This window comes from Podarcis gaigeae (genome assembly GCF_964106915.1).
Source record: "Podarcis gaigeae genome assembly, chromosome: 6".
Lineage (NCBI taxonomy): Eukaryota > Metazoa > Chordata > Lepidosauria > Squamata > Lacertidae > Podarcis > Podarcis gaigeae.
In genome coordinates this window covers 89866609-89887027 of record NC_139682.1, presented here as the reverse complement: position 1 = coordinate 89887027, position 20419 = coordinate 89866609, and the positions used below count along the sequence as shown (strand labels likewise).

Below are 20419 nucleotides of genomic sequence, written 5' to 3'. Positions count from 1 at the left end.
AAAGTGTGGATCCTGTACAGTCATACCTCGGTTTTCGAATGGCTTCGTTTTCGAACATTTTGGCTCCTGAATGACGAAAACCCAGAAGTAAATGCTCCGGTTTTCGAACGTTTTCCGGAACCTGAATGTTTGACGCAGCTTCCTTTTTTCCCCAAATACTTTTTATTGCTTTTTTGTAACAACAACAAATAAAATACACTCTTACATTCAAAAATTTGTATGTTCTTAGTTACCCTGCGCCTTATTGCGCCCAGACTTCCTTCCATCCCTTCAACGGTTTTCATGTCTCAAATCTTTTCTTACAGTTTCTTATTTACACTCCATCCACATCACAAGATTTACATTAATCCTGCTACAGTTTTTAAATTCTTACAATTACTCTGTATATATTCAACAAATTTACTCCAACCCTTTTGGAACTTTGCTTCTTTTTGGTTCCGAATCTTATAAGTCAATTTCGCCAATTCTATATATTCAAACATTTTTGTCTGTCACTCCGTTAAAGTTGGGATTTCTTGGGATTTCCATTTCTGAGCCACTAAGATTCTAGCGGCGGTCGTTGCATACATTAATAGTTTGTAATCTTCCTTTTTTAATTCATCCCCTGTTATCCCTAGCAAAAATGCTTCTGGTTTCTTTGGGAAAGTGTATTTAAATAGGTTTTTTTCATTTTGTTATCTCATTTCTGACGCAGCTTCTGCTTGAGTGCAAGAAGCTCTGGCAACCAGTCGGAAGCCGTGCCTTGGTTATTGTCAGGGAACTGCCATCGGAGCTAGAGGCAGAGGCAAGGCTCCAAAGCGATGCTGGAGAAGGGCCCAGCAGGAAGAGAGGCAGCTCATCAGCTGGGGAAGGAAATCAGCGTAACACCAGGGGTGAAGGGGGGCAGATGGGGGAATCGAAGAGAAGGCTCCAGGACTTCTTGCCGGAGACCAGCGGGGAGAGCACGGGTCCTCCGCTGCCCACACTCTCCCTGCGCAGAAGACTTCCGCGCAGGGAGAGTAGGCGGAGACTTGGCATCAAAGAACTTCTTTGCTGGAAGAGGTTCAAGAAACGCCCACTGACGGATTCTGCCAGCGACTGAAACAGCCACGAAGTGAAGGGCTGTCCAGACAGAAAAGGTTTAACCAGGCAACCTAGCCAGGAGTGGCGGCAACTTACGCATGAGCAACCCCTATAACCATTACAGTTATCAAACGTTTCAGAAGTCAAACGGTTTTCTGGAATGGATTACGTTTCGCAATTGAGGTTTGACTGTGCCTAGAAAGCACAGAGCTAAAGCTAAGTGTGGGTGAGACCCATATCAGCCATATTTGAAGATGGAGGAAGTTCCACAATCAGCCTGCTTGAGAGCTCTATCCTTCTTGCCACATACGAATGCCAGCTAAGCGTGGAACGGTCAAGAGTATCTCTCCCTGGCTCTAAACATACAGGAAGCCTATATGGGAGAAAGTGCTCAGAAAAATATCTAGGTCCCATGCTGTATAGGGTCTACCTAAGTACCTTGACCTTTGCTTTGGCTGCAGCTAGTGCAGTTCTTTCAAAATAGGTGCAACATGTTCTCAGTAGTCTCTCCCCCAAAACAGCCTAGCTACAGCATTTTGTACCAACAACAGCCCCAGTAGAAATGCACTGCAGCTCAGCAATACAGCCTTGAGGTTATCAAGACAGTAAAAGGTAAAGGACCCCTTGACGGTTAAGTCCAGTCAAAGGCGACTATGGAGTTGCGGCACTCATCTCGCTTTCAGGCTGAGAGAGTCGGCGTTTGTTCACAGACAGCTTTCCGGGTCATGAGGCCAGCAGGACTGAACCACTTCTGGCGCAACGGGACACTGTGATGGAAACCAGAGCCCATGGAAATGCCGTTTACCTTCCCGCTGCAGCGATACCTATTTATCTACTTGCACTGGTCTACTTTCGAACTGCTAGGTTGGCAGGAGCTGAGACAGAGCAGCGGGAGCTCAGTCTGTCGCGGGGATTCGAACCGCCGATCGACAAGCCCAAGAGGCTCAGTGGTTGAGACCACAGTGCCACCCATGTCCCAGCCACACCCATACCCCCCCCCCCAGTAGTGGCTAGCCGATAGCTGTGATAAGCCTTCTGGGTCCAATCAGTGTTATGTAGGTTTTGGTTGTTGTTTTTAGAATAGCACACTAGAACCTCTTCAGTTCACTTCAGTGGGGTGCGGGTGGTGCTGTGGGTTAAACCACAGAGCCTAGGACTTGCCGATCAGAAGGTCAGCGGTTCGAATCCCTGTGACGGGGTGAGCTCCCGTTACTCGGTCCCTGCTCCTGCCAACCTAGCAGTTCGAAAACACGTCAAAGTGCAAGTAGATAAATAGGTACTGCTCCGGCAGGAAGGTAAATGGCGTTTCCATGCACTGCTCTGGTTCGCCAGAAGCGGCTTAGTCATGCTGGCCACATGACCTGGAAGCTATACGCCAGCTCCCTCGGCCAATAAAGCGAGATGAGCACCACAACCGTAAGAGTCGGCCACGACTGGACCTAATGGTCAAGGGTCCCTTTACCTTTACCTCTTCAGTTCAGTCGCCAAGTCTCCCTGGTCAGACTGAATTACAAAAAAAAAAGAGTTAAGGATCCTTACCCAGCACTTTGAGAGTGAAATGCTTGTTGGCTTCCCCAGCTTCATTAGATGCTATACAGGTGTATCTGGCTGTGTCATCAGTCTCAGACTTCGCTATGTGAAGACCCATTCCTTGGTTTTCCAGAGACACGTGGAAACCGAAGTTTAAAGGTTGGCCGTCTTTAAGCCACGACATATTAGGGGTTGGTGTTCCATCAGCCGAACACACCAAAGAGACTGGGTTCCCTTTTACAACCGTTACTTCTTCTGTTCCTCCACCACTGTCTATGCTTGGTGATACTGCAGTGAGAAAACACAATGGTTCCAAGTACAGTGGTACCTCGGGTTACATACACTTCAGGTTACATACGCTTCATGTTACAGACTCCGCTACCCACAAATAGTGCTTCAGGTTAAGAACTTTGCTTCAGGATAAGAACAGAAATCATGCTCTGGCGGCGCGACAGCAGCAGGAGGCCCCATAGGCTAAAGTGGTGCTTCAGGTTAAGAACAGTTTCAGGTTAAGAACAGACCTCCATAATGAATTAAGTACTTAACCCGAGGTACCATGTATGGCATTCACTGAATATATATATGCATATATTTCAAGACAAAACTTTAGTCAACTAAACTGTATTTTTTTGGCATGGATCCTAAGAACCACCAGTGGAAGAGTTGGGTGACTTTCCTGCCCCCTCCTCCCCCAGTACCCCCTTTCAAAGGCTCTCTCAAAGGTAAGGGAACCCTCCTGAATGGGGTGGGCTCTGGTATGGGGAGCTGAGGGGGCAGATTACCAGAGGGAGGGAGCCCATTAAAGGTATCTTTCCCAAGGGCCCTCAAAATCTGGAGCAGCCGTGTCAACATAGCATGGGTCACCACAATAGCAAGGTGGACAAATGAGCTGCAGAACACAAGGAACAGACAGAAATGAAAATGCCAACAAAAGAAGTGTGTTCACAAGACACATAAGAGCTTTTCAACATGAAAACAATGTTTAACAAGGTACACGGTCCCCGCTCAGCGCTAAAGTATTCGGCAAATTGTTCTGAAGGGCCAAAACCAGGCCAACAGGAAGGGAAGATACTGAACAGGAAGAATATGCTGAAGAGGTAACAGCTTTTAAACTTTATGTTTGTAACATGATTGCTGAAATATAATATGAAAAGCCCTTCAATTAAAAATTATACAAAATATTATGTGGGAGGAGGATGGGGATGAAAATAGCACGCCTCCTTAGCATGTCTGCTTCTTCATCTCTTTCCTCAAGAGACCCTGAGAAGGGGACTGAATTTTTAAGTGAAACCCTTAGACCTTAAAGCTTGAAACCGATAAAGAAAACAAGAGGTTCTGAGAAGAAAGACACTATAGAAGTTGTGAGGCATTTTGGGGGTGCATTTGACTCAGGTCCAGAACAGAAATGTTAAGTAGTACATATGTACATAGGACTTGAAATTCATGGGGAAGTTTACAATTTAACTTTGCAATAGAGAATGAGGCTTACCATAAACTTGAAGGCTATGGTGCTTGTTGTCCACACCGGCTCTGTTGGAGGCGACACATGTGTACATGCCAACATCAGCTATCTGTGCTCTTACAATTCTGGAAGGGACACAATACAAAGCATTTTTCAAATGGTCACAATACAAAGCATTTTATTCTGTCTGTTGGACAACACAGTTTCGAATTAGTGGATTGCAGGGAAGTTATGAATGTGTGGTGCATTTGTTGTTTGGGAAAGGCCTGTTGTAGACTTTAATGGCTTCTTCATGGATAATGAGTCTCAGGAAAGTGTAGAACAGCCTTTCTCAACCTTGGCCCTCCAGATGTTTTTGGCCTACAACTCCCATGATCCCTAGCTAGCAGGATCAGTGGTCAGGGATGATGGGAATTGTAGTCTCAAAACATCTGGAGGGCCGAGGTTGAGGAAGCCTTGTGAAGAACATGCATTTATTTAATGGAAAACTGATGGAATTCTCTCCTACCATCTACTTTCATGCTTTTCTAGTGCCTAGTGAATACCTTTTTTTTAAAAAAAAAAAACTTCCCAGCACCTTTTAATTCTGTTAAGACCCTTGTGATGTTTCGTTTTATTCTGCTGCTTCATTCTTCTAGTTATTGCTTTAATTTTGTATTTATTTCTGCTTTTTGTCATTCTAGAAAGATTTGCACGAAAGAATGGCATATATATATATATATTCACACACACACACGTATAGATAGATAGAGAGAGAGATAGAGATAGAAGAAGAAGAGAAGAAGAGTTTGGATTTGATATCCCGCTTTATCACTACCCGAAGGAGTCTCAAAGCGGCTAACATTCTCCTTTCCCTTCCTCCCCCACAACAAACACTCTGTGAGGTGAGTGAGGCCGAGAGACTTCAGAGAAGTGTGACTGGCCCAAGGTCACCCAGCAGCTGCATGTGGAGGAGCAGCGACACGAACCCGGTTCACCAGATTACAAGACTACTGCTCTTAACCACTACACCACACTGGCTCTCTATCTAGAGACAGAGACAGAGACAGAGAGAGAGACAGGGACAGAGAGACAGAGACAGAGACAGAGACAGAGACAGAGACAGAGACAGAGACAGAGACAGAGATACAGGCTCTAAACCACATGAATCAGCCTCTGAAAACTTCTTCCTACAACATATTGCAATTTGTAAGACTGGTTGAAGATGGCCCTTTCACAATAGCATTCAGATACCCTTTTTGAATTAGAATGAGATGTAGAAATTCTCCATAGTTGCCCCTGATCCCTTTTTACTAGGAAGCATCGCTTTCCTTTAAAGGTCTGCCAAAGTATATCTCAGGATAGGTTGCGTCTCCCACAGGTTCGTTGCCATTAAGAAGAGGGCAGCCAATATTACAAAACCTATTATAAGGGAGTCTGGAGAGAAACTGGCTATGTTTGACAAAACCTACTTGAGAGCCAGTTAAGCACGAAATTCACTCCTTACACTCGCCCTGGAAGTTTTCCAGGACTTCTAAAATAGATACCAGGAGGAAGAACTGAAGGAGTAACATGTAGTTCCATCACTGAACTAAATAGGTCTGATGCTGGCCGGTCATCTAGATCAGGGGTCAGCAAACTTTTTCAGCAGGGGGCCAGTCCACTGTCCCTCAGACCTTGTGGGGGGCCAGACTATATTTTTGGGGGGAAATGAAGAAATTCCTATGCCCCACAAATGACCCAGAGATGCATTTTAAATAAAAGCACACATTCTACTCATGTAAAAACACCAGGCAGGCCCCACACCAAGGCATGCATTTTAAATAAAAGGACACATTCTACTCATGTAAAAACATGCAAATTCCCGGACCGTCCCCTGGGCCTTAGTTTGCCTACCCATGATCTGGATTGAATGAAATGCAGAAAGCAAGTGCCACAAAATAACAATTGTATTGATTTAACTTTCAGCTGCCTACTTTTATGTAAGATCTTCTTACATAAAATGTGCAAGAGTGGACTGAAAGAACTGGTACCTTACCTGAGAATCTGTCCAGCTGAAAGCAACCTGATGTGTGTGGAGATAGAGAGAGGCAGCCCATTCTTCAGCCAATTGATCTGCGGTGGTGGAGTTCCCACAGCCTGGCATTCAATGTTTATTGAAGTCTCCAGCAGCACAGTTAGAGCCTCGGGTTCATCTTTATTGTTAATTATAGTGGGTGGAACTAAATTTTGTAACCAAATGCAGCAAAAACAAACAAACAACTTATTTTTCCCAGTAGTTTCACCTTGCCTCTAACAAATTTTATACTCAAATTAAAACAGTACAGAGTAATATCAGTATAACTATGTAACTATCTTTTAAAAAAGGTTTATAGAAAAAAAAGCCATTTAGTGACAGGAGCAACATAGAAAACAGCTTAAGAATGGGGTCATGTGGGACTTCTGTTAAAAGCTTATACAGATCTTGGGCACCACATCTGAAATTGGGTACCTCTGGTGAAGGGAAGAGGATGGAGGCTTCAGAATATGAACAGAGGTACAGTGGTGCCTTGGTTCTCAAATGCCTTGGTACTCAAACAACTTGGAACCCAAACACTGCAAACCCGGAAGTAAGTGTTCTGGTTTGATAACTTTTTCAGAAGCCAAATGTGCTCCGTTTTGAGTGTTATGCTTCCGATTTGAGTGCCACACTTCCGTTTTGAGTGCTTTTGCTATTTATTTAGCGTTTTTGTTTTTGCGGCTTTTTTACTTTGCTTTTGTGACTGTGTGGAACCCAGTTCAGCTACTGATGGATTGACTGTGTGACTGCAGTACATTGTTTATTGCTTTCATTTTATGGATCAATGGTCCCATTAGATAGTAAAATTCACGCTAAATTGCTGTTTCAGGGGTTGTTTTTAAAAGTGTGGAATGGATTAATCCATTTTGCATTACTTTCTATGGGAAAGCGTGCCTTGTTTTTGGAACGCTTTGGTTTTGGAACAGACTTCTGGAACGGATTAAGTTTGAGAACCAAGTTTGAGAACTGTATTGGCCAGGCTTATATGTTAAACGGTAGATGCTAAAAAGAATTCCTGATGAAGTTCACCTTATGCTGAACCCGAAGATGGAAGTAATAACACTTTCCTAATCCAAGAAGACATTCCCCACAGTGTTCCAAACCAAACACTATTGAAAGTCAGGATGCTTGAGGATGCTATTCCTTTAGCCAGATAATCGCAAGTCATGTTGAATTTCTTTATAAATCTTTCACATAATTGTGTCTGTGGCCAGAAACAGATCTTGCTTCGGCCATCAAAGGAAGCACAAATGATAGCTACTGTGTCTTGATGTTAGTCAACTGGACCCTGCAGTTACGCGGTGCAACCATGGCCCGCTGAGTTCTGCTTTTCGGAAACCACAATTCACACACTTCTTAGAAATGCATGGACGCTGACCCATAGGCAGTCCGATCTTGGTACAGTCCCAAGGCACCAGGAAAGGGAGAAGTGAGGCTGGGAGGAAAGGGGCTAAAGAGAGGAATGTACTTGGAGACTACTCTGCTCTCCAGAGAATGATCCAAGACTAGCCAGTTTCCATAACAAATTGGCACCATCCAAGAGTCACAGTTATTCAGCATATGTGTCTATGCACAGTGTTAAATAGGAATAGGTACATTTATATGTTACAGTGGTACCTCGGGTTACATACGCTTCAGGTTGCATACGCTTCAGGTTACAGACTCCGCTAACCCAGAAATAGTGCTTCAGGTTAAGAACTTTGCTTCAGGTTGAGAACAGAAATGGTGCAGTGGCGGTGGGGCAGCAGCAGGAGGCCCCATTAGCTAAAGTGGTGCTTCAGGTTAAGAACAGTTTCAGGTTAAGTACGGACCTCCAGAGCGAATTAAGTACTTGACCCGAGGTACCACTGTATATGATCCACAGAGAGAGAGAGAGAACCCAGAAAATGTTTAATGCATCACACTCAAAAACACTTTTGGCAGCACTAAAAGGTAAAGGGACCCCTGACCATTAGGTCCATTCAGGGCCGACTCTGGGGTTGCAGCGCTCATCTCGCTTTACTGGCCGAGGGAGCCGGCGTCCAGCTTTCGGGTCATGTGGCCAGCATGACTAAGCCGCTTCTGGCGAACCAGAGCAGCGCACGGAAACACCATTTACCTTCCTGCCAGAGCGGTACCTACTTATCTACTTGCACTTTGACGTGCTTTCGAACTGCTAGGTTGGCAGGAGCAGGGACCGAGCAACGGGAGCTCACCCCGTCGTGGGGATTTGAACCACCGACCTTCTGATAGGCAAGTCCTAGGCTCTGTGGTTTAACCCACACTACCAGGGGCTAATTTGCTTTGGCAGCTGCACTGAATGCTCTCCACTGAACATTCCAAGAAAGCCTATTCAAGAAGATCTACCCTCACTATGAATAGGCTTCATTTGTCCTCACTCATCATAGTTGGCTGTGTTAATACCAGCACAACTAGGAAGAAAAGCGGTGGCATTTCTGAGACTGAGAACAGCAGCAAACTGGTGCAGAATGAGAAGCTGTTAGGATCTTTTAGGAAACCTTTTCTCACACCTCTCCCAAAAAATGTTTGCTGGAAAATACTCAGCTCAGCCTGACCTATAGATACAATTAAATGAATATTAATGAAATGTCAGGAAACGGCTTTTCTTTTGAAAAACCTGGATCAGAAAAGCATCAGTTACTTTGACTTCCTGTAGAATACCATGCAGTGGAAGTTGGCAACTTGTATTATTAATTATTATCATTTATTATTATTATTATTATTATTATTATTAGTTGTTGTTGTTGTTGTTGTTGTTGTTGTTGTCATTAATTATTATTATTAAAATTTATTTGATGCTTTCTCTCACCACAGCTGAACATCTAGAAATCTCAAGAATCAAACTGGAAAATATATTATAAGTTGGGAGGATAAAACTATGATTGTACAAAAGATTGTTTTGTGTTTCCCTAACAAATATGTTAATGAGTCTTCAGCATACTCAATTCTCTGAGACTGAAAGCTTTTAGTAATTTTAAAACTTCCATTGAATTTCCAGGCAATGGGACACGCAAACACACACACACACACACACACACAAACAAACAAACAAACAAACACACACACACACCCTTTAAGGTTCAATGGGATCGCATAGTTGTGTGGCTGAGCATACATTTTTCCTGGGCTTGTCCTCTTAGAACATGGGGTGAATAATCTCCTACAGCCCATGGGCCAAACTTGGTCTGCTGAGGCTTCCCTATTTGGCCCGTGAAGCAATTTTGGACAAGCCACGCTCACCTACCCTACACCTGGAGCACCTATGAGCTATATGAAATTCTTCATAGTTTTAAGCCCCAGAGATCTTTACATTAGCCAGCCATATTGCTCAGTTCCCCAAGCCTGTTTAGTTAACGTTACTATTAGCAAAATAACTGTGTTTCTATGAGCTCGTCTTCCTTTACACTGCAGATTTAATTTTTATTTGTTTGTTTATAATCTGCACCTTTATAAAAGAAATATTTCAAGGTGAAGAATAAAATCAACATAAAAACATTGGCAAATCATGGTTGGTCAAAAAAGAAAACTCATTCAGAGAATCATAAGACAGGTGCTTCTAACCTTATCATGCTAAAAAAAAAACCACTTAATAACAATACTCACCATATACATTGACATTAAAAATTCGGTCTTCTTCCCCTGCAGGGTTGCTAGCGACACAAGTATATTTCCCTACATCACTTGTCAGGGCTCCAACAATACTGAGCAAGCTGCCATCTGGAGCCAAGCTAAAAGAAGGAATCACAGAAAATGGAATAATTAGAAGCGTCTGAGTTAGGATGTTAATCTCAAGACCGAGAGAAATAAGCTGGAATCGAGATTTGCAGTAAACCGAGTGTAACAGGGGTCAGCAATGTGCGGCCCATGGGCCGGATGCAGCCCACGAAGACCATTTTACCGGCCCACAAGCCGCCCCCACAGTGAGTCCCCTGCGCTGCACTAAACCAGCACGGCGCAGCACAGAGACTCACCGAGCAGCGCTAAAAATTGTGCACGCGCATATACTAGAAATCACATCTGCGCATGTCCAAACACTGAAAATCACTTCTGCGCAGTTGCAATTTCCGGCGTCTGGACATGCGCAGAAGCAATTTTCGGCGCCACGGACATGCGCAGACGCAATTTCCGGCATTACACTGCACCAGTCTGGCCCACGGACGATCTCCATGGGAGTGATCTGGCCCATGGCCAGTAAACCTTGCCGACCCCTGGAGTATAATAATGCCTAGTGACCACATTGCATCTTAGAATCATAGAATTGTTGAGTTGGAAGGTGTTAGTTTCTGTTCTTATCACTGTGCAGATGCGTGGAGTCACAGGACTCTGTTTACATTCCTGGCATTCCATACTACTGGAGTCTCTCCGGAGGGGAGACGGGATTTGATGTTAGTGGTTTCCTGTTTCCTTTGTTCCTTTGTTCTGTTGCTCTCTGCTCTCACAGGGAGAGGATGTATTTTTCTTTGCTCTGTGCATAGCTAGTAAATTAAACTCTTTACAATGTAGCTCATAGTGTCACATCCTTCCCTGTGCTGGGAACTCTGCTGATTGAAGAATGTGCCTTGGAGCCTTATCAAATGCTTGAGGTCATTAAACACACTGGAGGCGATTTCAAAGGCTCGGTCAAACGGAGTTCCGACAGAAGGGACCTTGAGAATCATCTAGTCCAACCCCCTACAATGCAGGAATCTCAACTAAAGAACCCATCACAGTTGGCCATCCAAGCTCTGCTTAAAAACCTCCAGTGAAAGAGTGTCTACAAGCTTCCGAAGGAATCCATTTTACTGACCACTCTTACTGTCAGAAAGTTCTTCCTGATGTTAAGTCGAAACTCCTTTATTGTAACTCGAATCCATGTGAAGATGACAATCATATCTCCTCTGCCTCTCCTCTTTTCCAGGCTAAACACACCCAGCTTGAAGTGTTTGAAATTCCCCACCTATAACCATCCTTAAAGCAGTGAGCCAGTTTGTCCTCCTGTTCATGCTAGCTATCAGAATTAAGTGTGAGAAACAGAGATATAAGAAGTAGGGAAGCTGAGAAGGGGAGACAGGGTTTGTTAGCCCAAAAATGGAAAACGAGCGAGGTCCCAACTAAAGAAGAGTGGCAACTTAAGGTGACATAATATGCACAACTCGCAGACTTAACATACAAAATAAGAGAACAAGAAAAAAATACGTTGAGAGAAGAGTGGAAAATGTTTACTGCATATATGGGAAATAATTGTGTGCGGCTGAAAACGTTTGGCAGCATCAAGATAAATTCAACAGTGTGAACAAGTTCCGATGGATGCAATATTGGAATACTGAATGGTAGTTTTTGCAAAATATGCAGGGATTTATGGTATGTAAAATGAACCATGGAAAGAGAAGAAGGGAAGCCATTGATATCTCAAGGATGTAAAATGAGTGTTTTAAATTGTAAAACAGAAAATTTAGTAAAATTATATACCAAAAAAAAAGAGAGAGAGAAAGGGAGACAGAAGAAAGGAAGATTGTGCCGGAATAAAAGTGATCCCCTTCATGGATCGCTGCCTTGCCATGGCGAAAGGGCTTGAATAACTCAGAGAAGCTATGAACTATGCCATGCAGGGCACCCAAGATGGACAGGTCATAGTGGAGAGTTTTGACCAAATGTGATCCACCTGGAGCAGGAACCGGCAAGCCGCTCCAGTATCCCTGCCAAGAAAACTCCATGGACAAAGACAATGGTCCGTATAGTTATGGTTTTCCCAGCAGTGATGTATGGAAGTGAGAGCTGGACCATAAAGAAGGCTGATAGCTGAAGAATTGATGCTTTTGAATTATGGTGCTGGAGGAGACTCTTGAGAGTCCCATGGACTGCAAGAATATCAAACCTATCCATTCTGAAGGAAATCAGCCCTGAGTGCTCACTGGAAGGACAGATCCTGCAGCTGAGGCTCCAATACTTTGGCCACCTCATGAGAAGAGAAGACTCCCTGGAAAAGACCCTGATCTTGGGAAAGATGGAGGGCACAAGGAGAAGAGGACGACAGAGGACGAGATGGTTGGACAGTGCTCTCAAAGCTACCAGCATGTGTTTGACCAAACTGCGAGAGGCGGTGGAAAACAGGAGTGCCTGGCGTGCTCTGGTCCATGGGGTCATGAAGAGTCGGACACGACTAAACGACTAAACAACAACAACAAAAGCAGCAGAGAGAAGCATCAAAGAAAGAATAATGTAAGACAGGTTAGTTGGTTTGCAAGAGGGAGTTGGAACAAAATAAGCCGATTTTAATACCACCTTGTGATGACATTGGCTCTTTGGGGCAAAAAGCAGTGCTTTTGTTCTAGAAAAAATGGTGCTGGTACTGTGTACTCTTGAGTACCCCCAGAAAAAAACAGTGGTCTTCCCACTATTCTGGCATTCCCCCATATATCTTCCCTTCTGTGTTTCCTCGCCTCTATTCCCCTTCTCTGTTTTAACTCCTGCTCAGACTCTGGCTTGCTTCAGAACGAGAAAATGCAACACTTAACCTTATCCGAGGAGATTCACTGCCACTAATTGGTTTTCCATCTTTCAGCCACTGAATTGCAGGTGCCGGAATTCCACGGGCCTTACAGGAAAGCTGGATGTTTTCCCCAAGGATGACGCTGACGTCACTTGGCATTTCCGAGCCGGCAATATCTGGAGGAACTTTAAGATGGTGGAAATGTGTATTAGTAATACCTCTATGTGAGTCCAGGTGTTGATGGACTTCAACTCCCACCAGCCCCTGTGAGCATGGACAGCATGGGATGATGGGAGTTGTAGTTGAACAATACTTGGAGAGCACAAACATTGGCAACCCCTGGGTTAAGCACATCTGCCACCCTGTTATGTATGTACAGTGGTACCTCGGGTTACATACGCTTCAGGTTACATACGCTTCAGGTTACAGACTCTGCTAACCCAGAAATAGTGCTTCAAGTTAAGAACTTTGCTTCAGGATGAGAACAGAAATTGTGCTCCGGCGGTGCAGCGGCAGCAGGAGGCCCCATTAGCTAAAGTGGTGCTTCAGGTTAAGAACAGTTTCAGGTTAAGAATAGTTTCAGGTTAAGAACGGACCTCCAGAACGAATTAAGTACTTAACCTGAGGTACCACTGTACTAAGCTTGGATCCTAGAACAATAGGCAAGTAGGATCCGAGAATGCAACAACTGATTTGCTTGCAGGAAAAGACCAATCAGGCTCCAGGAGGGAAGCAGAATCAGCCAATCAGATGGGACTCATTGTGTAAATAATGTATATAAAAGCCTGAGGTTTGGGGGGCAATTCAATCACTGTTTTACAAGCTGTAATAAAGAGCATGAAATCACTACAGGACTCAGAGTATATTTCACACCCTAAAGGTCTGCCAATGTTTGTATAAGTACTAAAGTCTAGTAGAACATATCAACACCGTTAACCACCATGTCATTCTGCTTTTTCCAACTTCTGCTCAAAATTGCTGGTTGTTACTAGAGGGGAAGAATGTGAAATGTCATGGTGTCAGGGTACAGCGAAGTTGTATTCATGGGTGGACACAAGCCAATAGGAGAGTATACACAAACCTACCTTGAACAGAAAGAACGTAAAATTTCTGAGCTTTGCCTTCCACATTTGAAGCAATGCAGGTATAGTTCCCATTATCCGAATGCTGAGACCTGGCAATTTGCAGCTTGCTGCCTCCTGACAAAATGTGCATTTCGAGGGATGCAGAGTTTTCTAAAAGCAGGGAAACAAGAAGAAATCAGACCGCAAAAGTTTCAGTTTGTTACAAACTGGATCATTCTCACCTCAAACTTGTAAACCATTTCTAAAAAATAAAACAAACAGCCACCATGTTGTTGTTGTTTAGTCGTTTAGTCGTGTCTGACTCTTTGTGACCCCCTGGACCAGAGCACGCCAGGCACTCCTGTCTTCCACTGCCTCCCGCAGTTTGGTCAAACTCATGCTGGTAGCTTCAAGAACACTGTCCAACCATCTCATTCTCTGTTGTCCCCTTCTCCTTGTGCCCTCCATCTTTCCCAGCATCAGGGTCTTTTCCAGGGAGTCTTCTCTTCTCATGAGGTGGCCAAAGTACTGGAGCCTCAGCTTCAGGATCTGTCCTTCCAGTGAGCACTCAGGGCTGATTTCCTTCAGAATGAATAGGTTGGATCTTATTGCAGTCCATGGGACTCTCAAGAGTCTCCTCCAGCACCAGAATTCAAAAGCATCAATTCTCCGGCGATCAGCCTTCTTTATGGTCCAGCTCTCACTTCCATACATCAGCCGCCATATACCTATACTTAATTAGGGAACGGGAACAAAAGGCCTATATGCCCCATTTGATTCACCCTGCTTTCCTTCCCACCCAGCCCTCTTAATCTTGGCACAACAGGCCAGTGGGTGAGTCCCCAGTCTTGGAATGACAGGCTGGGGAGAGCCCCTACAGTCTATGGTCCTTTCACTAGACTTGGTGTAGGTGAGTCAACTGACTTTCAGATTCTGACACTTAACTGAACACTGCTGACTCAGGGTCCCTGAGCCTAGGACTTGCCGAACAGAAGGTCAGCAGTTCGAATCCCCACAATGGGGTGAGCTCCCGTTGCTTGGTCCCTGTTCCTGCCAACCTAGCAGTTCGAAAGCACATCAAATTGCAAGTAGATAAATAGGTACCGTTCCGGCGGGAAGGTAAACGGCATTTCCGTGTGCTGCTCTGGTTTGCCAGAAGCGGCTTAGTCATGCTGGCCACATGACCCGGAAGCTGTACGCCGGGTCCCTCAGCCATTAAAGCGAGATGAGCGCCGCAACCCCAGAGTCAGCCACGACTGGACCTAATGGTCAGGGGTCCCTTTACCTTTTAATCCGTTCTTTGATCTCTTTGCCATGTCACAAAATGGCTCCCATTTCCACCATTTGAGAAATCCAGCTTTTGAACAAGTTCTGATTACTTGCAATAGTGATTACTTTAAAACAGAAGAGGAGGAGTTTCATACTACGAGAAAAACCATAAAACTTAGAGGCTAGAGCAGTGAAAGACCCCCCCCCCCAATTGCCTGTCTTCCTGTCTCTTTTGCTGACTGTAGCTCAGTAAGAAACAAGGTCATCTCTGGAAGCCATATTCAAGAACCTCAAGGGTCACCTCAACTGTAGCCAAGCACAACCCGCTTTACTTTCCATTTCACATCTTGTCTGACCATTTAAAATGACTAATGGCTATGGAAGCTGCAGAACGTATTACCGAGGGGCTTCCCGTCCTTAAGCCACGTTATCGTTGGTGGAGGAATTCCAGTAGCGTCACATGAAAAGGTCACAGGGTTACTGATGGTTTCATTGATCCACTCCAGGTCAGGGCCTTCAATGCTGGGGGGCACTGTGAATGAGAACAGAGGTAAGACACAGGACCTAATAACCCAAAAGGCTCATCTGGGAGAAGGAGATGCTCTGACTGGAGACCCCCACACTCTGCCCCCTTTTCTCTCTCCAGCCAGCCACAGCTTCCTGTTATGCAATCATCATAAGCACTAACATAATTAAGGAGCACGCCATGCACAGCAAAGTAGGTCAATTAACTATATGGGTCAGTCTGTTGGTTAGGCCTGCTGACCTTTTACCTGGTGGCCGGCGTTGCGTGGCGAGTTCCCGCCTCCCCCCTCCAAAATAAAGACACAATAATTCGAGTTAATGGGTCAAATTTGGCAAAGCCCCTCCCGAACTACGGAGGGGGGGGTGTTGCGGGTGCGCGCCCCCACCCGCATTATCGCGGGGCTATCCCAGCCCTGCGGGATCCAGCAGGCTTATGCATATTCCTTTTGGCAGCGCCAGCCAATGGCTGGCACCGGGGGCGGGTCTAACGGGAGGCCACTTAAGGTCGGGGCAGCCTAGGCTCGCCCCTTTTCCTCCTCGGCAGCTTCAGCGATGTCCCACCCACCCACCCTCTAGGCAGGCTCCTGGACTTTGCTATGGGCTTCGGCTGGTCGCCGCAAGGGGCCTGGTAGGAGTTTTTCCATTTGGCTAATTGGCTGTATTTTGGAGCCACTTGGTTTTTTCGCCTACCTCGTAGCAAACGTCACAACTTTCTGGTTTTGGCGGTTAGGCATTGGCCAGGGTATTGTTATGCAAATGAGGTCGGGGGGGAGGATCGCCATCACCTCCCCCAATGCTTGGAGGATAGTTCGTTAAAGGACTCCGGGGGGCGTCGCCTCGTCCGAAACCTACGGAGGCTAGGGCCTAAAGCGCGCTCCCGAGCGGTAACCCCTTGGGGAGCGCCTACGGATGTACATCTGGGGGGCTCCCCCTGTTGGTGATTAACCCTCCCCGGTTAGACCGGTTAGTCTGATAGGGGCCAATGCCTAAAAGCCAATACCGCTCTTACCTGTAATCAATAAAGTTGTGGCCATTTTCGCCCATGAACCTTAATTCTGGTCTCCGGTGTCTTTATTTATTTCATCTGCGGGGGGGGGGGGCAGGTATCGCCACGCAACAACTTTATTGATTACAGGAATTGAGCGGTATTGGCTTAGGCATTGGTCCTAACAACTAACCGGCTTCAGCCTGCCTGCTTGAAGGCCGGTGAGGGTTAACCACCCGTAGGGGGAGTCCTGCTAAAGCACGTGAACTAGGACCTCCCCCCGGGGTCACCACGCGGTGGCGTGCCGTGGGCCCATACCTCCATAAGCTTAAGACAAGGCCACGCCCCCGGAATCCTTAACTGGACTACCCTTTGATTTGGGGGAAGGTGATGGCGCTACCTCCTCCCCCCCCCCACTTCATCTACATAGCAATAAAACAGACCAGGTCAGCTGCGGCGCGGGAAAGAGGGAGACCCTTGGCCGCGCCAGCCTCAAATAGCCAAGGCCATGCCCTCTGAGCCAGCCGATTGGCTGATTCAGGATATGATGCACCCGGGGATTCCCTGGTACTGCGGGGGCTGAAGCCGAGCCTCAACATTTTTCCGGCGTAGGGTGGAGAAGTACGCTGTCTTCCCCACTACGTCACAGCTGGCCGCGTCATCTGTGCTGGAAGACGGCCCCAGCCAATCAGCTGGCAGGGTGGATGTGGCCACGGGCGATTTAATCGCTGCACGGCCGGCCGGCCAGCCCCCTCTTCCTAGCCTCTTCGTTGGATCGCCCAAACCACCCGCCCTCTTTTCACGCTTTGCTCTGATATGGCCTTGCTATGGCAATTGTCGGTTGCCATGTTGTTGGGGCCGGGTAGGAATTTTTCTACTTGGCACCGGCCATTTGGTTTTCGCCTACCTAGTATCAATCACCACAACTTTTGTGAGGTTAGGCATTGGGTAAGCCTTTGTTTGGTTGGAGGGGAGGTTGTTGCCTTCGCCAGCCCCTCCTCAGTAAGAATATCCTGTTAAAGGGATCTGGGGTGTGAATTCTGTCAAAAGCCTAGATGTGGACTAGGGCCATGTCACAGCCCCTATAGTATATAAACCTGTGAATGGAAACACAGGTTTATCAGTCTTTAACATCAGAAGGAATATCTAGACCAGTGTTTCCCAACCTTGGGCCTCCAGCTGTTTTTGAACTACAATTCCCATCATCCCTGACCACTGGTCTTGCTAGCTAGGGATGATGGGAGTTGTAGTCCAAAAACAGCTGGAGGCCCAAGGTTGGGAAACACTGATCTAGACCATGGGAGCATTTCAGCCCTGCTCTTGAGTTTGTTTAAAATCTAAAACAGCTTATCTTGTATTCTTTTCTTTGAATTTGTGCCATTTAGGTTTTTTAAACCTTTTTGTAAAGGCAATACTAAAATTTTCACAGCTGAGCTCTCAACTCTTTATTACTGTGCTTGGCTTTCTTCAAGTTGGGCTGTGTGTAAAACTTGCCATTTAGGTTTTCAAACCTTTTTTGTAAACTCAGTTTTAGAAACTGTACCTTTGAGTCCTTAATCCTTTATTACTGTGCTTTGCTTCACCTGGGTCGAGCTAGGATTATAATACTTCAGAATTTTTGGGAGTTTTACCCCCTTTCTTTGAATTTGGTCATTTAAGGTTTATGATTTCTCTATTTCCTTCTGAGGAAACGGAATAGTTCAGTGAAACAAGGTTTGTAGCCGGCATCCAGTTAAGGCTTTGTTCAATTTGTCTAATTTTTGTCTTAAACTTTTTGATTTTTATTATTTAGTTTATTTCTATAAGATAATATTTCTAGTCGATTGCTTTTTGTTTCAGGGATTTTCACGGTATTTCATTTCTTTTGTGTACTATCTGATGTAAGTCATAGGGTGCCCCCTATCAGTGGTTTACCATTCCGTGGACTCCCTGCAGACGGGCAGAAATCAAGATATAGCCTGACTTCCCCCCAATGCCTAAGCCAAACCACTCACATCTGTAACCAATAATGTTGTGGTCTATTTGAACCCATAAACCAAAATCCTCTGTGTCAGCGTGTTTTATTGTTGTTCTGGGAACTTTGGGGCTTGGGTGCCTTGGCACGCAAGTCGCTAAAGTAGGGGTCAGCAAACTTTTTTTGAAGGGGGTCAGTCCACTGTCCCTCAGACCTTGTAGGGGGCCGGACTATATTTGGGGGGGATCCCCCCGACTCTGCCCCCTCTTCTCCACAGCAGTGGACAAGCCCTGGTGGCTCCTTACCTGTGCCTTGCGAACAGCAGGGGCTGGTGGCTGAGAGGGACAATGAGCGGCGCAAAAGGGCTGACTCCAGAGAGGGGCTGCTTAAAAATGGCGTTCAGCCAACTGCGGCTCAACAAAGCCCAGCTCCCTTCCTCCTCTAGGCAGGGCAGGGAGAAGCCAGGAGGAGGGAGGGAGGAGGTGCCGCCACGGTGTGTGTGAGGGAGAGGGGGGAAATTGGCGCAGCCCAAATGATCAGAATCCCCATGCCGATCCATGCGGCAATTCCCAGACCGGATCCAGCACCCGGGCCTTAGTTTGCCGACCCATGTGCTAAAGGTTAACACAGCATAAACTTACCATGAACGTTAAGATGGAAATTTTTATCATCTTGTCCCGCAATATTTATGGCTTTACATACATACTGGCCTGTATCAGACACCTGAGAATACAAGAAGGAAAAGGATATGCAAGCCACTTTCCTAATTAACAGCTTCAAATTTTTGGGGGGAAAAACCACCACCCATCTTGCTAACAAGATACTGTAAGAACTACCACCATAGTGGATACTCAGTGCTCATGCATTATCTTTGGGTGGGGTGGGGTGGGGGGAATACAGTCTTGTAATATGGGCCCTTCAAAAACACACACCATGATCTCATCCTAAGCATACTATCTCAGGCACCATGAGAAAACAGTTTCTATTTTAATTCTGAATTCACATTTTCTACATTTCTGAAATTATACCATGGCACACACTAAGGCTTTTCTACCCTCACCCTAACTACATCCCCGCTCTGACTATTTTGTAATTTTTTAGTTGGTCCTAATAAATATATTCTCCTGCAGATTTTTTTAAAAAAAATATTGTTCTGATGGGCTGATTCAGTTGCAAACGTTTTATAAATAGACCAGTTCACTTTAAAGTTTTATTTTCTTGTTTTCTTTTAAGGCAAAAAGGCGAACATTTCTTTTTTCAATCCATGCTCTTGTTTCTGAATAGGAAAGCAAACCGGCTGCAAAAATCGGCTGGTATACTAAGGTGAAATATGCGTAAAATAATAATAATAATAATAATAATAATAATAATAATAATAATAATAATAATTTTTTATTTATACCCCGCCCTCCCCAGCCAAGGCCGGGCTCAGAGCGGCTTACAAGCAATAATAAAAACAAGATGAATGATTACAAACTTAAAAACAAAAATAAAACACAACAATTAAAATAATGGAACATTAAAATATTAAAATGTAGCCTCATCACAGGAGGAGAAGGAAAAGAAGAGGAAAAAAGAGAGAGGGAGGGGGGGGGAGGGAGGGAATCAAATTGGCTCCAAGCCAAAGGCCAGGCGGAACAACTCTGTCTTACAGGCCCTGCGGAAAGAAATCAGATCCTGCAGGGCCCTGGTCTCATGAGGCAGAGCGTTCCACCAGGCCGGAGCCAGAGTTGAAAAGGCCCTGGCTCTGGTCGAAGCCAATCTAACTTCCTTAGGGCCCGGGACCACTAGGGTGTTGTTATTTATGGACCTTGAGGCTCTCCGTGGGGCATACCAGGAGAGGCGGTCCCGGAGGTACGAGGGTCCTAGGCCGTGAAGGGCTTTAAAGGTCAAAAGCAGCACCTTAAATCTGACCCTGTACTCCACCGGGAGCCAGTGCAGCTTGAAAAGCTATTTACATTTTCCCATGTATGCCCATGACTACTGATCACGACAATTTTTTCAAATATGCAACTGGCCATGCAAAAAAATCAATACAGGCAGTGGGGAAGCAAATGAAAC

At 45.5% G+C, this 20419-nt stretch overlaps 1 protein-coding gene across 1 annotated transcript in view; it reads right to left on the bottom strand.

Annotated features, from left to right (window-relative positions):
- The window catches only part of HMCN1 (hemicentin 1), a 302952-nt gene that overhangs the window by 66889 nt on the left and 215644 nt on the right, over nt 1–20419 (bottom strand). Inside the window, exons 61-68 of the mRNA XM_083743631.1 lie at nt 19000–19081; nt 15295–15426; nt 13647–13796; nt 12587–12746; nt 9696–9820; nt 6072–6255; nt 4082–4179; nt 2602–2880 (exon numbers count right to left, since the gene is read on the bottom strand). Of these exons, the coding sequence (XP_083599757.1) occupies nt 2602–2880; nt 4082–4179; nt 6072–6255; nt 9696–9820; nt 12587–12746; nt 13647–13796; nt 15295–15426; nt 19000–19081 (1210 nt within the window). The remainder of the gene's footprint in view (nt 1–2601; nt 2881–4081; nt 4180–6071; nt 6256–9695; nt 9821–12586; nt 12747–13646; nt 13797–15294; nt 15427–18999; nt 19082–20419) is intronic.